Here is a 15,270-nt window from a genome sequence, read left to right as displayed (position 1 = left end):
TTTGTCTGCAAATAATCACATCTCAATGGGGGTTACCTGCTTTTCTTACTTCCTGAGAAAGATACCTTATTTTGTTTGGAAGTTCCATCTCCAACCAGTAATCTCCAGAATCCTTTCTCTCAGACTTGAGAAAAACAAACTATACAGTGATCCCTATCATCTTCCTCGATTCACTATTAATGTAGTGAAATGTGATGGCGAATCCCTGCCAAGTTAAACTGAAGGTGAATGAGGCGAGACCCTGTCTAGTAGAAAACTGTAGTGTGTTTGTTAGGCAAATTTAGAAACCCAACTCCATTAAAATCCAATCTTGAATTAATGGGAAATGTGTAATTGCTATATGGGAAGTCTCCTTGTTGTTCTTTGTTACTGGAGTTGCTGCTGTAATTAACTTGTTTACTAATTTTTTTGCATTTAAGCTAACTTGCAAGTGTAGCAATGTGGTTGTATTATTACTAGATACCCTTTTATACTACTGACATATCATAGTGTAGTATTGTATAATCATTTTGTTATGTCAACCATTATATTCGATGTGATTGTTGGTAAAAGAGTTATGTTATATATTGATTGGTTTTTGGAAGTTCTACAGCTACCCATTGATAGTTGTAAAATGTCAATCACCAATCTTTTAACAAGAATGAATGAGGAGGTACATGTGACTGCGGTTGCTACTTTGGCTAAAAATGCCAAAGTGGTGTGGGCAAGAGAGATGGAACGAAAATTTCTTGATTTACTTTTTGAGCAGATTCAATTAGGAAGAAAAGGTGATGGGGGCTTTAAGAAAGAAGCTTGGACAGCAATACAAAAGAAATTCAATGAAGATATGCATATGAATCTTGCAAAGGACAACTTTAAAAACAAGTTAAAGACATGGAAACAAGGTTTTAGAATTATGAAAGAGCTACGGAACATGAGTGGTTTCGCTTGGAACGAGACGACTCAATGTGTCGATGCCGAGGATAGTGTGTGGGACGAGTTGCTGAAGGTAATGTTTTGTAGATAATATTTTAATATCAGTAAATTATCTCTCAGTCAATTGTAATGAAAGACATCTAATTCTTTAATTTTTCCATCATGTAGAGGAGTTGCTTCAAAAATGCTAGAGTGTACAAAAGGCAACCGTTCTTCTACTTCAATGAGTTAGCAATCATTTTTGGGAACGACATAGCTGAAGGAAATGCAGCAGCAACAACTATTGAGACCGAAGAAGAGGGGCAACTATTTGAAGAGGCTGTTGATCTTGATGATGATGGGGGCTTCAATAAGCCTATGGATGGGGGCTTCAATACTAATGAGTTTGAAGAAGAGAACCTTCAATCAAACAATTATACTACATCTGTAAGACCAAATCCTTCTATGCCAACAGCAAGGAGGCAAAAGAGGAAGAAGCCAAGCATGGCTAATTGTTTGGATGTCATATGCGAGAGCATCCAAAATATAGATCGAGGCATGACTAAAGGTCATAGTATAAATGTTGATAAAAGAGAAGAGAAGCATGATATGTCAAGTGCATATGCTGCCCTTAAGGCCATGCCCAGAATTACTCAAGAGACCATGATTGTAGCATATGAATTTTTTACATCTGAACCTACAAAAGCCTGGGCATACGTAGGGATGACTGAAGAGGAGAGGGAAGCGTACATTAGATATAAGTTTGGAGGAGCTCTATAATATGTTACAATCTTTATGAACTTAAAAATATTTTTGAGACTATTTGTGAACTTAATATCTTTTTGAAGCCATATGTGTAATCCTGATAGCTTATATTTTATGCATTACTTGCAATAGTTGTTTCTATGTTTACGGATATAATGATATTGTTGAGTGGTTCAAACTTGTGAAGATCTATATTCTCAATCTTTTCTCTATTTGCTTCAACTTCAGTGGCACTGTTTTACTAATAAGTAATGCTTGAATTATGTTTTATGGATTACTCGTAAATGTTGTTTGTATTCCCCTAGTTGTGATGTATTGCTGTATGCAGTGTTGTTATGTATAAAATAACTTATATTGTTGTTGTATGCATTGTTTTATTCAGTAATCTGCACTACTGTTATGTACAAAATAACTCATATTGTTGTTGTATGCACTTCTCTATTCAGTTGTATGCACATTTTCTATTTAGCTGTATGCACTTAAATTTGTATTCATGGTGAATACTTGAAGCTGTACTTCCACATTAAACACTCAAAAATATGAAATTTAGGTCCAAATACTACAAGATGCTGCTACATACTTGTCCAGCTATTACCTGTGATGTAGTGATGATAAAACACTCTTTAGCCACATGGCAAAGCACTCCCACATGCTTTTCAACCAGCAAAAAAGGCAATAGCAAATCAAGTAGTGTAGAAAGAAACTTCTTCTCTTGTTTATGTTGAGTTTAGGGTGTGTTAGTAAGTTGTGGGTTGTATCCAGATACATCCTAGCATATTAGGATGTATCAGATATGTTTCTACAATGAACTGTTGCCTGTACATGACACTTTGGATATGATACATCGTAACATGAGTATGGGATATGATTGCAATGAAGCCAAAGTTGTAATATTACATAATCCTTTATTACATTTGTCATCAAATTGAGCTCAAATAGGTTGGTACAATACTAAAAACTCTAGAGCTGTTGGAATCTCATTTAGGATATTAAAGGTTCAGTTCTATCTTTTATGAATGTAATCAATTTTATTGTTTTGGGATATAGCCTCTCTTATTATGCTGCTTAATTGTGTATGAGTTGGGAAAAGTTACATATCTACTCATTTCAATTGCTTTAACTTTATATTGATTATAGATAGTCATAGGCAGATTGTGAGTTGTGATTACAAATGTAAATGTGTATGTCTTCACTGTCTATAGATTAGGATTATAAATCTGAGTTCACAGGTTCTTTATACATTCATAAAACTAAAAATTTGCTCCTTTTTATTTTTAGAACATTGTAAGTTTAAATGAGCATGCCATGGATATTATTTTACAAAACTAATAATCATGTGTCAAAAGTTGTAAGTCACAAGGTATTTGCAACGCTAGCAAGATTGGACTGAGAAGTCACAACATAATCCATTGAATACAAATATCAAAATATATTTTACACTTTTGTAGTAATTTCTCATTATGTTTGTTCATTATTTATATAGGTCAATGGATTTGACAACTTCTTCAATGTGTCGATGTGGTGCTGGACCTGTAGCAATGAAAATGTCACATACAGAGAAAAATCCTGGGCGTAAGTTTTTGTGTTGTCCAAATAAAAGAAATGGCTGCAATTTCTTTGAGTGGGTCAAAGATGACTCATCTACATCAACCACATCAAAATCTACACAAGAAGAAAGGAAAGATTACAAGTTGTGCATTGTGCGAGAGACATCTGCTAGGGAGATTGGTTCCATGGCGAAAGCTGAAATCACATTTCAACGTAGACTTAATTCTATTCTAATATTTATAAACACACTATTGGTGATGGTGATTGTAATTTTACTAATGAAATGACCATTTTGTTGTAAAGAACTTATGATCATGGAGACTAAATCTTTTACGAACTTATGAAATGATCAAATTTTACTAATTTGACGAGTATATTATTGTGTATAACATTTTTTGTGTTTATATCTATTCATTTAAAAAATGTTTTAAAAAATAATTTTACCGAACTTATGAAATGAGTAAATTTTACTAATTTGACAAGTATATTATTGTGTATTCATTTAATAAATGTTAACAAAAATAAATTTATGAAACTTAAGAAATGAGCAAATTTTACTAATTTGACTAGTGTATTATTGTGTATAACATTTTTATGTTTATATCTATTCATTTAAAAAATGTTAAAAAAATAATTTTACCAAACTTATGAAATGAGTAAATTTTACTAATTTGACAAGTATATTATTGTATATTCATTTAATAAATATTAACAAAAATAAATTTACCAAACTTAAGAAATGAGCAAATTTTACTAATTTGACGAGTATATTATTGTGTATAACATTTTTATGATTATATCTATTCAATTTTAAAAATATTAAAAATAATGATTTCTTATTAATTTCATTAAATAAAATAGATTTTAAAAAAATTCTCTTTACAATAAATTGAAATAATTAACCTAATATAATAATATATTAAAATAAATAAAATATATTAAAATATAAACTTAACTGTATTCTAATTCCAATTTTGTACAAACAAACAAAAGAGTAACATATTCCGAATCAAATACTATGCGAACCAAACAAGAATGGGATTGGTCTTTATCATTCCCATTCTCCATTTCTATTCCTATTCTAAATTTCCATTCTAATTCTCTATTCCTATGCTTGCAACCAAACGGGCCCTAAGTTCTGACGTGCATGTATTTTTACTAATAAAGGAGATGTCAAATTAAGCGGATGGTTTGGTGTATGGAGTCCAATCATTGTCAACCACTAACATCAACTTCAAAATTTGTGCATAGTTTAGAGGAGAATCCATGCGCGCCTTTGTTTGCGCCTACACCACCCTATTGGAATCCACATCAATATTTTTGATTTGATGTTGAATGGCATTTGTTTTGCCATTAAATATGGTGGTATGAAATTCATTGGCGATTTTTCTTTTAAGACCATCGATTTTGGTGGTTGGGCATTTTTATTTTCCAGTACAGGCAGTTTTGCCTCCACAAATGGTTATGAGTGATAATGGTGGAGCTTGGGGACTTTTCCTGGCATCATTCCTTGCACAAGGCTTGTGATTGGCATTTTGCTAAGGGATAGTAGTGGTTTTTTACAATATTCTTTCCAACTGCACTTTGTTTGGAGTTTGGGGTTTCATTTTAGAGATCTACAATTCCCGTGCCAAGCCATGCATGTCTTTGTTTTGGTGATCATGCCTATTACACCCATGATTTCAAGGGCGGACTTGAATTTTCATGGCAATTTTTACACCCATGATTAAGTATGGGACTTTTGCATTCCCAAGCTCTGCAGGTCCGTCGCCTCTTGTCAAATCCCCGATGCATGGTTTTGACGTCCATATTGGTACATTTATTGATAATTTTATGTTTTGAGTGCATTTTTTATGAGGTTTAATTTTTTTTAAATAAAAAGTTCGCTTGTTTATTAGGCATCTCTAGCCCTCGTCACATTCATAGTCCTTCTCATGCGTGTTCTTTGGAATGGCCCTCTTTTTGGGCTCGTTCCCACGTGCTTTTGGATGTGGAGCATAAGGTACCAAGGCCACATGGCATGTACAAATTCTCATAGTCAACTCACCTCCTCTAATGGATGCATTCCTTTTCAACCCATACATTGGGTGGTTTCATTTTCTTGAAAGGAAGTTGGTGGTAATGAATTTGTCCACATCAACAGTCACAAACCCTACTTTGAAGACTATACAACATTTCTTTTAAAAAGATGTGAGTGCGTCTATCCTATAGTTTTCAGGCTTCCTTAAGCATATTTTCACTTTGTTATAAGTATTTTGAAGATATTTATTACTGGTTTCTCAGGATAAAGGCGGCTTATGAAAAAGGGCTTGTATTTTTTTGTTTTGGCTTTTTTACCATACAAGAAGGCTTCTCTATCATGATTTTTGTCGGCATGTATGGTGGTTTCTTAGAATATGGAGGTGGTTTCTATGGAGTCCGTGGTGGTCCTGTCTTTATTGCCAGTTTGATGTAGTTTGGAAATTTGTGGATTTTATTACGATTTCCATTTATAGAAATTGACCACTGATTTCAATATGCCCACACTAGTTTTTTGGGAATGTGCATGCTTAAATATTGGCCACCAGATTCGTTTCTTCCAACATTGACCCTTTGTTTTCTTACAAATTGTTTTTTCTGGCATACTAGATGTTCTTTTTTCGACATTAGGGGTCATTTTTATGGTTTTTTTTGTTGCCTTGATGACTATTTGATCAAAAAATGTATGCTCGTCACTTGTTGATGTTAGCATTGCATCAATGTTCATGTTTGCCCTTCTGGCCCTATTTGACCTATCTTCTATGTTTTTCTCATATCTCAGGCATATGGACTCTATTTTCTGAAAATGAGATATCATCAGAAAGTTGGTTCCAAGCCCATCTCAATGCTATAGGTAATTTTTCAATTTTGATGTTTTTTTATGGCTTTTTCTTCTGTCAAAGATAAGGGTTCCTTTTTGCACTCCTAGAGACATATCTTAAGCATTTAATCTCTGATTTGGGAAACCTATATATTATTGTAAAGGTCTTTCTGAGCTCTTTCCAATGATGTTGGTTGTTTTTCAAGATTCTACTTTAGGCACATTATATCCAATCTTTGGCATTTTTTCATTATGATGGATATCTTGGTTGTTTCAGGTCTGGGGATCGATTTTGTTGCTTCAAATGATTTGTTATGGGTTGTAATATCTATTATTTTAGCCTTATGTCTCTTTTGGTCTATTTAGACATCATTTGTATGCATTCTTGCAAACACGTTGAGATAAAATGTCATATTCAATCTTCATTTTTGTTTTAGTTGTTTTACCTTGTTTTGCCTTCTGATTCAAGAAGTGTCATTTGAGGACACTCATGCAAATTATTGTATTTCCTCATATTCACCATATCTTGTGCCTTATTGTTCATGCACTACTCTGATTAAAAGTGCCATGGGGGGTTGATGTTTTGCCTTTGTTTGTCATCTTCCTTTGTCCAATGAGTTTCCCTTCTATGACATTAGCCTCATGATGTGTCTCAGATTCATCACCTCAGTACACACATATGTATTATTTTGTGCATCTTGATCGTGGTTCCTTGACATGCAGATCTATTGGCCCACTTTTCCAATTGCATATCACTTCACCCTTGTCTACATTAGGGGGGGGGGGGGGGGGGGGGGTCTTCTATTGTTTCTCATGCTTCCTTGGTTCAATGGAGTGAGCTATGTATTGAGTATTTTTTCCTATGTACTAGGTGGATGTAGTGGTTGGGTACTTATTCATTTTGATGAGATGGATAATTTACCATATAGACACTCTTCTTTTCATTTCTACTTAGGTTGCAACCTTCCATACTCGATAGATCAACTCTTCAGGCTCTAGTGTTTCACGTCATCTGTATCTTCGAGTTCAATTGTTTGCCTTTGTGTGCCTTCTGATTCGATGTAGATTATAGTCTTCTCTACCTAGTCAGGTTCTATTTTAGTGGAGGTTCTTCATATCGGCAGTTACTTTTGACAGAGCTTTGCAACTCCTACGTGCTTTAGTGGTGTTCTTCATGATCATCTTTTGTTCCTATCTTTTGGGACATTCCCTAGTTTGGAGACTTATTCAGTCCTTCACTAGTTCTTTTCAACATTATTCCTATCTCTTTTTAGAGTAGGGTTTTTCCCATGTGGTTTTCTTTATTTCTCCTCTTTTTAGAGATTTGGTTGTGCTTGGGTACCTCATCAATCCTTGTTGTTGAGACCCACATTTACTTTCAATAGTAGTTTCTAGGTGTTTAGCTACTCCCTAAGTTTATCTTAAGGGGGGTGTTAGAGTAATAATTTTTTTTTCTTATTAATTAAATCATATTGATTTAATTATTAAGTCACTTATTATCTCTAGTTTACTTAAGCTAGAATTTAGGCATGTAATTATTATTATATTTAGTAATTAATATCATATAACCTAGTTTAGTTACATGTTAGGGTTTTGATCTCCTTTATAAGGGCGATCTCTATTTGTAATTAAAAATTCATTCACTTTTGATAATATCAAACTCTCTTTTTTCTAATTAAGAATGTCTCATATGTGAATCTCGGAATTCCAACCTCTATAGCTTTTGCTTCTCTCTTTCTATGACAGGTGTGTGCATGTAGGTGATTCTTGGGAGCTATGGGGTTGATCTTTCATTAACTTAAACCATACTTTTTTTGAATACATATTGTTATACTTTTAGGTGACTCTATAACACCCCCTGGATCAAATGAAAGACCAAGATAACTTGTACAAGAGATTGATAATACAATAGCATTAAGATATAAGAATGGTATAATTTATAATAGACATGATTGAATATCCCATTGATTAATTAAAATTTACATAATAGGCCTCCTTATCTAGGAAAGGCAATAAGGGAAAATGATAAAGAGAGGATAAGTTATTACCTACACAAGGTGGATCATCCTCCATTATGCAATGATAAGGATGATAATGTGATATGCACGAAAGGTGGAATGAGATAACAACTACACAACCTAGAGTAAAATTCTCCTACACCATGTGCTTAATTGAGGTGAAAACTCTTAGGTGTCTCAATGAGAAACTACCATGCAATGCATTATCCTAAGTAAGATTAAGTAAGTGTAGTTAGTAAATATTTGATTACACCAACATCCCCCCATAAGTGCAACTTAGGTGAATGCACTTAAACTCACAATACAAGATGGGTCTTGGCTACTAAGCCATTTTAGGTATCCATGTACAATACGCAATTCAATACATGAAAAAATCTCTCATAAAGTGAAGAAAGAGAGAAAAATGCCCCCTCATAGGAAGGATGATCGGAGACATGATGAAGTATACCTACAAACAAAATACAATCTATTTTTTATAAGTAACATGTCTCCCCTTGGGAAGAAATGAATACATCTAATGATGAAGAAGCTAATCCATGTAAAAATGAAAGAATGAGGAAGAAGATCTCCAAGTATGCATCTCTAAAGACTAAAAATATGTCTCCAAGTTGAAAGTTTCTATCCCACCATCCAATTGACCTATGAGATGTGACAAACTGAGTGAAGTTGAAGAGTTGGGAAATCTAATCTCCAAAGAAGGTGAAGAAGTATATCCAACAACAATGCTATCGCAAAGAGTAGAGAAACCCCCTCAAATATGTCTTTGAAATCTGCAAGATGAGACTCAACAAGCAAAGTTGAAATGTCATCCAAGTAGTCATCCCACATTGCAAGACCAAAATCACTATGATTATCCTAGTGGGTGGAGGAGTAGGATCACAAAAACTTATCTCAAGAACACAATGATGCAAGTGTCCAAAGTTCTCCCCACTTACAAAATCCACCTTTGGTATAGGGGTGAGTACATCATGAATATTATCATCATCAACAACAAATTGTGAAAAAGAATACAAGTGTGATGCATGATCGACAACTCCCATAGCTTTGACATCTCTAATCACCATGTCCCTAATGTAGACATTATCAAGAGTGAACTCGACAATTTTACCTTGTGCCCATGAGTAATTTGGTAAATGGAAAGGCGATTAGTGGTCAAGGATGGTACACAAAGACTATCATTAAATGTCCCCTCTTCTATGGGAATAAAAACTTTACCACAAATCTTCATATATGTATTGTTACCCATCAATATATGTAGAGAAGTACAAGGTTGAATAGAAGAAAACATACCCATAAAAGATGTCATATGATGTAATGTACCTAAATCAAGAAGCCATTTACCTACTCAAGTTGTATGGAAGCAATGAGTGCTTGTCCTTTACTTTGAATGATGCCTTAGATGTAAAAGTTGCTTGATACGTAGAAGTAGTGGACATTGATGAGGAAAACCTAATATTGTTCTTTTCAAGAATGTGAGTGAGCTTATAAATCTTCTTATGAAAACATTTATGCTCATCATGTCCTAGTTTTTTACAATATGCACATTTCTCTATCTTACTTCTAGATGATTCCTCCCTTGAAGAGGACTTGGATCCAAACTTATGTTGTGAAGGAGATTCATCACCTTTGTCATGTTGCTTAGGATCCTTGTGTTTCTTCTTTCCTTTTCCCTCAGAAGCCTTTGGAGTGGATTCATTTGCAACCAATGCTTGATGCTTTGAAGGTTTCAATTGACCCATGTGTGCTAACTTTGCTTGTTCTCTTGTGATATGAGTTGAAAATTCATCAAGAGAAAGCATTTGATCTCTATGACCAAGAGAAAACACAATATCATAGAATGTGGAAACAAAAACTGAATATTTAGGGTCTAGTTACGAAAGAATTGATAATATCAATTGTTTATCATCTTTTGTAATGCCACAATTAGAAAGCACAAATCTAATAGAATTGAACTTAGAGAAATAGTCTTGAATATTGTCAAAATCACAAGGATCTAGACCTATAAGCTCATTCTATTATTTGAATTTTCTCGTTCTACCAAGTTTACCAAAGATTCCTTCCAATGTTGACCAAGCATCATGAGGATGTGCGCAAGATGCAACTTGATCTAACAAGTAACGAGAGATGGTAGATCTAAGAGATCCAAGTGCTTTATCCCTTCAATCAAACCATTTCTCCTTCATGCAACACCTATAGCTAGTTCTAGATCCTATCCAAGAATAATTCTAAGCAACCAAATACTCAACAACTAATTAGAAACTTCTTTTTTCCACTTATGATAGTTATATGGGGTGAGCATTAGAACCTTTGAAAAATCATCATGAAACCAAAGAACGATTGAAATCAACTAATAACTCCTTCAAATTAGTGATACAAGTCAAAAAGCTGAAATCCAAGTATTGACCAAGTACAAATGTAGCTCAAAATGACCTATTTATGAAAATGATGTGTCCACTCCAAATCACTGAAATATGATTGTAAATCTAGAAACTAGACAAAAAATCATGCACTTTCAAAAACAATTGCACCTAAAAATGTTACCATATTTGCCCAATTGAAGCTCTAGAAGGTGCCAAATATAGGATTAGATACGAACAATCATGAATACCTAAAAATTATGATCAAATTGGCTACCAAAATGAAAAAATCATACCACCACTAAAAACTTCAAGAAATTCTACCCAAAAACAAAAAATATTGCTCAGAAAAAGGATTAAAAATGAGCAAGACATGGGGGTTTGAAGTTAGGTTGCAAAGCTAAAAACTCCAATGGTGAAGGTAGATGTGAAAACCAGTCTGATGACATCAACAAACCCTGAGACCAAAATTGGTGGTTGTATGACTGTCGCAACAAAAATATCCTCCTACCCTTGTTGACATCCAAATGAGTGTCAAATTTATGGCAATGAAATGGATGTTGTGGCAAAAAGCACACCTGTTGATTGGATCTTATCTGACTATGCAAATGACAGGGAGATATCAAGATAATGTGGAAAAATAACCACCCAGTTAAGGTCAGGAATAGACCATAGGTTGCAGATGGGCATGAGACATAGTCACCAATTATGTGCAAACTATATATGATCTCATAGCAGGAAGAGATTGGGGTGCTACTATAGGGGTCAAGCTCGTGGGACTACAGATGATTGGTCTAGGCTCCCAATCTTAGCCTTTGTTATATCATCATGGTGACAGTTGGAGGATCTTGTTAGAGTGCGGGTTAAACTGTCAATTTGCACCTCTTATTGCAATGATAAAGTTGCTCATGGTTATGAAGGTGCCAATCTCACATGTGCAGTACCAAGAATCATAGATTTGTTGGATCTATAAGAATCACATGGATTGTACCTATTTATCAAACTCAAGTTGACTGAGATAACTGAACTTTTGAACAAACTGTCAGTTTGGGAATTGATGCTTCTCGGTGCCAAGTTTATCCCTTTGCCTATGATGCATTTTGGAGGAGTAAACACATGGATTGTGACTTTCTCCTAGTTCACCTATTTGGTGAGAGAGCTCAATGGACTTATGGGGGCAAATGTGGCAGATATGGAGTCTATCAATCTGTCTACAAGAAGATTGGACGAGGGATGGAGATCTCTATTTGTGCCAATGATGGATGGACAACTAGATTGACTTTCTAGGTCAAGATGCATGTAAAGACTGCCCCTGCAAAACCAATGCTACATCAATGATCTCCATAAAATGTGGAAGTCAAAGTGAGTCAAAGGCATTTGAATATTGATCAGTCAACATTAGTTTTTAGTGATTAGCAAATTTGAAAGAAATACATGTACTAGATACCAAATACCAAATACTAGATACCAAAATAGCGAGACAGTTTGAACAAGATGACCAAATTGTAAAGGAGCTCCAAAACCTGTCTCAGAACACAAGGGCAAGAATATTGTAGGAGTGCTTTACCACCCTACCATGAAGTTTTTAAGCTTCCCCCAAATCTTTCCTGATGTGAAAGATACCCAATCCAACAACGAGGAAGACTAAATGAGTAAAACTAAGGGAGGTAATGGAATTGTGTATATAATCAATTTCATGCTCAATATCAAGCACCTTAGAATCCATCATTTCAAGAGTTCATCTCACAAGGTATTATTTAAGCAACAAAAAATGTCATTAGCATATGAATATAAATTGTTCAATATCTACCATGTGCATCATTCAATAACTATATCTATGATTTTTACAAAGTTAATTTCTTATCTCTTAATAGACAAAAGAAGGTTTCATTCCACCACAATATAAGCTTAAAACTATCCTTCTAAAACATGAGTGAATTATACAACAATTATAAAACATTCGTACATTTCCTTCATAAGATCATGCTTTATCAGCTAATTAATACAATTCCAATACACTATCCTTATCACACAAGAACACTTGTGATGGTCTTTCAAGATGCACACTGATAAGGACGATTCTTCTATGCCATGCTTATATATTTTTCTAATAAGCATACAAATCCTATCACATCTACCAAGTGAGTAAGGTTGAACATTCATCACACTGAAGTTAACAACAGTCTGAACAATATTTATATGCAAGACTAGCACTTAATCAAAATACGACATAATATCTTGCAACAAATAACAATTATTTTCTAATAACTAGAAGATATTCCATTCACATGCACTATCATTGCATATGCATTAATGCAAGTGATTTCTAAAGTAAAGTTAAATAAATCACACAAATGTTTTCTTAAACTCAACTCTTCAAGTTGTCATCCAAGTTTGTCTATAACATTATACATAACAATGATGAACAGGGGGTTCATATTACTCTTATTTGACTTATCATGAGGAAGCACAATGCTAGTTCATATCAGTCATGACATTACATTCCTTGTAATGAACAACATTAATTCAAATATTTCATGCAACATGTACCCTGTTTATTCATAAAGAAAATAATGAATATCATTAAGCATGATCCAACTAGTCGTTGCCATGGATATACATGTACAATTAGATATATCTATATGAAGCATATACAATCAAATTTCCATGGAAATATTTAGACACATAGACATTATTCCTACTAATAGTCCTAAGAGAATAACACAATTCCAAGCATAAAATAAACCAATATTTCTTCACTTTCCCAGTAGATTTGAATTTATCTTGCCATCAATTAGAAACAATACTCAAATTAAGAAGTATTTGAAAAGGTTGTTTAAATAAGTGGAAAATTTATATCTATCTCCATTAGTAGACATCAATGGGTAAATTTCACAATAGTTCAATTTTTAATCCCAAAAGTAGTTATTAGATTTGATTGATGTGTTTTATTTTCAAAGCAAGTTCATTGCTTGAATCTCATATTGGAAGTTATGCAATCTTGTAAATTGAGTTCACCGTTGTTTCAAAGAAGTTAAGAAAAAGATATGGCCTCAACCCTCTATGTGGATGGATTACATCCCTGGTCACATCACAGATCATCTCAGCCAAATTCAATATGAGCAAGACATATAATTGGAAAGTTGGTCACACATCACATGTTGCTAATTGGAGATATTAGAGATACCAATTGATTTCTCTAGTCTTAGTTCATATTTAATTTCTTACGCATCTATATTTCATCTTTTATTGGTTCATTTTATACAAATCTTCATTAAGACATGATGGCCTCTGAGGTACAAGTCTTACTTTAGGCAATCCTTTTGAACCATCTACAAAAATGCCATCTATTGTATTGACTAAAATATCCTTTATTGGGATGAAATCCAATGGCTATGGTTTTCTTTTACAAGGCGTTCATCCACAAAATGCATCAAAAACATGAATAATATAATGGGATGTTTTGGCTATATAAGTTATCTACAAAAATGCCATAAATCATATTGACTGAAATATCATTTATTGGAATGAAATCCAACAGCTATGATTTTCTTTTACAAGGTGTTCATCCACAAAATACATCAAAACCACGAATAATTCAATAGGATGTTTTGGCTATATAAGTTAAGCCATAACCATAGTTCATTTTCCCTTCTGAATAGCAAGAATTTACTCTAACAAAGATAGGGGCCAACATGCATTCAAACTTTAGAAAAGAACAATTCTTTTTTCAAGTATGCTTAAACCATATTTTAGGAAATTTATCAACAATCAACAAGAACTTCATTCCCATTTCATATAACGTTGTATTGAAACAAAGAAATGTATTCAAAAATTTCCAAAATCTAGAAATAGAAGAACCTGGTGTTGACCTAGTTGAAGCACGATCTCCCAAGCTTCCTTTCTTGCCAGCCCTTTCCAATAGCCATCTCCAATTTAGTGTATTTTTTCCTTCCCCAATCTCTTTTCTATTACTTCATCGATGACACTACTCTAACCAAATTTCACCACCAATCTTTATGCTTTTAGCTTTCAAAGTGTAGCCTTACGCATTTACCCCATTAGTAAACTTCAGAACCCAAAAACTGCATAGTACTGCAATGTTATCATCGGCAAGAGCACAATCCACAACAAGCCCCCTTATTGCAATACTCGAAGTCTCATTTATGACAGCCAAATGGACCCCAACGACACCCAACATAAAACTAATTTGGGAAATTTTGGGAACACTAATGGTTTTCCAAGGCTGCTTTTAAAATGTATAATCTACTCACTTTTTATTTAAATCATTTCCATGCTTGAGTAACCTAATGTAGTAGCCAGTGAGAAAGAATGCAAAGTAAACAAGAGCGAGCATGAGAGTTTCATCACCTACATATCCATGGAAATGAGCCAAAGGAACAACCATAATAAATGTCAGCGCAATTGCCCAAAAACCTAAAAAAGAATGACCTAGGAAGAGCATCAGATGGGCAATATTGGTTGCCCCATGTACTAGATGATTCTGCCCATCTCGGTTATTATATGGTTATAATAATTAACCACTAGGATTTCTTAACCGTTTCTTGTTCATAGGGGTATTAAGAAACTAATCAAATTCTTTTATAAAGGATTAAATTTTTAACAAAATCTAGGTGGAAAAAGAATTCGGATTTATTCAGTTTGTGGAAAGATGGGTTGTGACAATGTATAAACCAATAGGCCAACTTGTGTGCTTGATCAGTCTTTTTTGCAGACATTGTTATTGTGGATGAGGACCTTGTGCTTGGAACTAGATCAAGGCATGGTGGACTATTGTGTGCAGTGATATGATCTAATATCGCATATTACCACCAGTTTGAATATAAGA

The 15,270-nt window shown here is 34.0% G+C and overlaps 1 protein-coding gene across 1 annotated transcript; it reads left to right on the top strand.

The window, feature by feature from the left end:
* The first annotated feature begins 640 nt into the window (after window positions 1-640).
* LOC149572773 (uncharacterized) lies at window positions 641-1,674 on the top strand. The gene is made up of 2 exons (XM_089815879.1): window positions 641-988; window positions 1,084-1,674. Exons 1-2 carry the CDS (start codon window positions 641-643, stop codon window positions 1,672-1,674), a joined length of 939 nt encoding a protein of 312 aa, XP_089672005.1.
* The last annotated feature ends 13,596 nt before the right edge of the window (window positions 1,675-15,270 follow it).

Source organism: Cupressus sempervirens, chromosome 2 (genome assembly GCF_028749045.1).
Source record: "Cupressus sempervirens isolate cs-2001-9-10 chromosome 2, ASM2874904v1, whole genome shotgun sequence".
NCBI classification, from domain to species: domain Eukaryota; kingdom Viridiplantae; phylum Streptophyta; class Pinopsida; order Cupressales; family Cupressaceae; genus Cupressus; species Cupressus sempervirens.
The sequence above is the reverse complement of the archived record's forward strand: the minus strand, read 5'-3'. Positions and strand labels throughout refer to the sequence as shown.

Coding starts and splice junctions, on each gene's coding strand:
- LOC149572773 (XM_089815879.1), top strand. CDS start 641: ATGAATGAGGAGGTACATGTGACTGCGGTTGCTACTTTGGCTAAAAAT. Junction 989..1,083: donor TGTGGGACGAGTTGCTGAAG/GTAATGTTTTGT, acceptor TCCATCATGTAG/AGGAGTTGCTTCAAAAATGC.